The following is a 3523-nucleotide window of genomic DNA, read 5'->3' as shown; positions in this document are numbered from 1 at the left end:
GTAAAAGGAAATCGAACGGGAGAAAAAGAAAAGAAATCGAAGGATAGAAGCTGTTTCAAGGAGAGACAAATTGAGTGTTTTTAGGTAGGTGTTAGATCCTTATACCCAAAAACATAAAATTTATATAAAACAAGTATAAAAACCAAGTTACCAATTTGTATAAAAGTAAGTTAATTTGAGATATGTTGAATTTAATCGAATCATAAATGAAACTCAATTTGAGTTAATTAAATTAAATTAAATTAAATCGAGTCAAAGTTGAATAATCGGATAACTTAAACTCATAACTTAAAGTCAACGTCACCCCTATGTGATTCATGTTAACATGTATTTAATACAGGTCGTTAACTACTTGCGTTTCTTAAGCTATGAAATTTAACGCTGGATACACGGTTCTGACTGAAAACATTATTTTATTTTAAGATTAATTGATCCAAGTTAATAGTAAGATTTGAAGGTAATCCAACAAATATATATTTATATACAACAAATTTCATATAACCATTCATAAATTCATATTCCATTGAAGAGTTGGTTTTAAGTAATTTTTTGTTTATTTCTGAATATACAAGAAAGAGAATAGATATCATCTCGATTTCTAAAAGGGATACATATCTTTGAATATTTGGAAATAAAAATTATTGTCTGCAATAACAACACTTCCCTCACATTAATCTATTTTTCTTTTCTTCTTTAATTTTAATTTTTTAATTAAATAAAATTTATTTTTGTCAAATACCACCATACATGTTGATAGCATAGTTCTCTTTACTATAATATTCCTTAAATATATAGTAGTAGATTTGTATGCACACGTGTTTATATATATATATATATATATATATATATATATATATATATATATATATGTACACATATGGGTTTTGCACTTGAAACACCAACCATTTTGCAAAACCCTCTGCTTCCTCTGTTTTTCTCAGACCTTTGCTCTCTTTCCATTCTCAACCATGATTGTGATGTCTGAGAAACCCCTTCAACCAGTTCCTCCACAGGTTTCAGACACCACCTTTTGTCCTTCTTCTAAGAGGTACTCAACTTTGTGCTTCACTGGTTTCTCTCTTTAGCTTTACACTTTGCAAATCACTTTTTTTGGCAAATGAAAAGTCTCTTCCACCCATCATTCGCTAGTTCACAATCTTCAATCTTGTTCAGCTCATTGAACTTCTAAGGAGAAACTACACATTATCTTTAACATGGTCTAATGGTTTTATAACATTGAATTAATGTTATTTTGTTATTAAAATCTATATAAAGAATTTTTGCCTGTTATTATCCACATAAAAACCAACAACCTTGAAAGTTATTGTTATTTCTTGCCCGTTAAATGTTTGATATTATACTTCAGGTTGGAGGGAAAAATTGCTATTGTAACTGGGGGTGCTAGGGGCATAGGAGAAGCAACTGTGAGAGTTTTTGTGAAGCATGGTGCAAAGGTGGTGATTGCTGATGTTGAGGATGCAGCTGGAGCCATGCTAGCCGAGACACTGTCTCCTTCAGCCACCTATGTCCACTGTGATGTAAGCTTGGAGAAAGAGGTTGAGAATTTGGTTAGTTTCACAGTTTCTCGCTATGGACACCTTGACATCATGTTCAACAATGCTGGGGTGCTAGGGAACCAGTCCAAGAACAAGAGCATTGTGAACTTTGATCCTGATGAGTTTAACAGAGTGATGTGTGTGAATGTGAAGGGTGTGGCTCTGGGAATGAAGCATGCTGCAAGGGTGATGATTCCAAGAGGAGTAGGGTGCATAATCTCAACTTGTAGTGTTGCAGGGGTGATGGGGGGGCTAGGACCACATGCTTACACAGCCTCAAAGCATGCCATAGTTGGGCTTACAAAGAACACTTCTTGTGAGCTGGGGAAGTATGGGATAAGGGTGAATTGCATTTCACCATTTGGGGTGGCTACTTCCATGCTTGTGAATGCATGGAGGTCTTGTGAAGATGGAGAGGGCATCAATTTTGGGGTGCCCTTACCAGAGGAGGTGGAGAAAATGGAGGAGTTTGTTAGAAGTCTTGCCAACTTGAGAGGAACAACTTTGAGGGCAGTGGACATTGCTGAGGCTGCACTTTATCTTGCTAGTGATGAATCCAAGTATGTCAGTGGCCACAATCTTGTTGTGGATGGTGGAGTCACTTCCTCCAGAAATTGTATTGGATTGTAACTTCAATTTCAATTTCTTGGTATATTCATGTTCCTTGTTTTTCTTCATAGTTGGTAGCTGTCGGTGTAGGATCATGCAAATGTGTGAAGCTTGTACAATGATTCTCTATCAATAATAATTCAGTATGCACAGTTGCAGTTATTTTGAAGACTGAATACTCTATGCCTTGAAAGATTTGTAGTCATTCATTCAATCAAAAACATAGGTTAAGTCAACTATCTGATCTCAACTCGGTCTCCGATGGTTGAGTCCTTATCATATCATAAAAAAATGTTTCAAAGACTATGTTGATTGTACAAGAAACTTTTTGAATATACCGAAACATCACTAATTTTGGGTGCGATATTGTTTTTTCCTGGCATGTGGTGTTCTTGAAAATTCACTTAGTAATTAGTACTTTGAATTTATGTTCTGAGTACGTAAACATATAATTATTTTAAATGATTCGAAAAATTATTACTTGATCAAAGACTTTAAAAAGTGGAATCATAGTAGAGAAATACAACATGGGTATAATTCAGATATAAAAAATTGACATATCTCTGATCGAGATATGAGTTTAACTTACATAAAAGAATTGACACAACTTCTAATCTAAAACCTGAACTCTAATACTATTGATTGATCTTTTATAAGAGAATCACGAGAAAAATATAACATTGATGAGATATGAGTCAAATCTACGTATAAAAAATTCACCTTATCTCTAACCTAAAACCTTCAAACAAAGAATTTATGAATTTTCATTTTTATATAATATTTAACTTTCTCAATTTTATTTGATGTGACTTAAAAATTTACAAATATATATTTTTATATGAATTTAACTTTTTTATTATTGAATGTGAGACTTAAGTTTCTGAATTCTCAAAACAATTGATATAATCTTAAACAAAACTATATAAACTATACAAGAGGATTAATGATCTTGTAAAAATAATAATGAAGCATCAAAGGAGGAGCATTAATTAGGTGGCACCCATAACACTTGCTTTCTCATGAGAATGGAGAGGGTGATTATAGTAAGATGCATGATTTATGAGCTTCATTAGTTTATGTTGAATCACCCAATATGTAGTTCACAGGGTGATTATAGAAAGATGCATGATTTATGAGCTTCATTAGTTTATATTGAATCACCCAAGATGTAGTTCACAAAGTACAACCAAGTTGATGAAAATGCAGAGTATTCTGATGAACAATCATATACTAACATTGTTTTTTGCATTTTAAAGATTGAGAAGACCCAAATAGGGTTTTGTGTGAGCTGTGAGGGGCACGTAGCCCTTTATCTAAGGGCACTTTAGTTGGTTGACCTTAAGAATCCCATTGTGTGG

At 33.2% G+C, this 3523-nt stretch overlaps 1 protein-coding gene across 1 annotated transcript; it reads left to right on the top strand.

The window, feature by feature from the left end:
- The first annotated feature begins 894 nt into the window (after positions 1–894).
- On the top strand, positions 895–2334 carry SDR2 (NAD(P)-binding Rossmann-fold superfamily protein). Its single transcript, XM_028073542.2, has 2 exons — positions 895–1048; positions 1367–2334. The coding sequence occupies exons 1-2, from the start codon at positions 969–971 to the stop codon at positions 2184–2186; spliced, it is 900 nt and encodes a 299-aa protein (XP_027929343.1). The 5' UTR covers positions 895–968; the 3' UTR covers positions 2187–2334.
- Positions 2335–3523: the final 1189 nt, after the last annotated feature.

The sequence above is a fragment of the Vigna unguiculata genome, chromosome 5, assembly GCF_037176805.1.
Source record: "Vigna unguiculata cultivar grain cowpea cultivar isolate G323 ecotype 2 chromosome 5, ASM3717680v1, whole genome shotgun sequence".
Taxonomy (NCBI): domain Eukaryota; kingdom Viridiplantae; phylum Streptophyta; class Magnoliopsida; order Fabales; family Fabaceae; genus Vigna; species Vigna unguiculata.
Note: the sequence above shows the minus strand (reverse complement) of the source record. Positions and strands in the feature narration are given on the sequence as shown.

Coding starts and splice junctions, on each gene's coding strand:
- SDR2 (XM_028073542.2), top strand. CDS start 969: ATGATTGTGATGTCTGAGAAACCCCTTCAACCAGTTCCTCCACAGGTT. Junction 1,049..1,366: donor TTTTGTCCTTCTTCTAAGAG/GTACTCAACTTT, acceptor ATTATACTTCAG/GTTGGAGGGAAAAATTGCTA.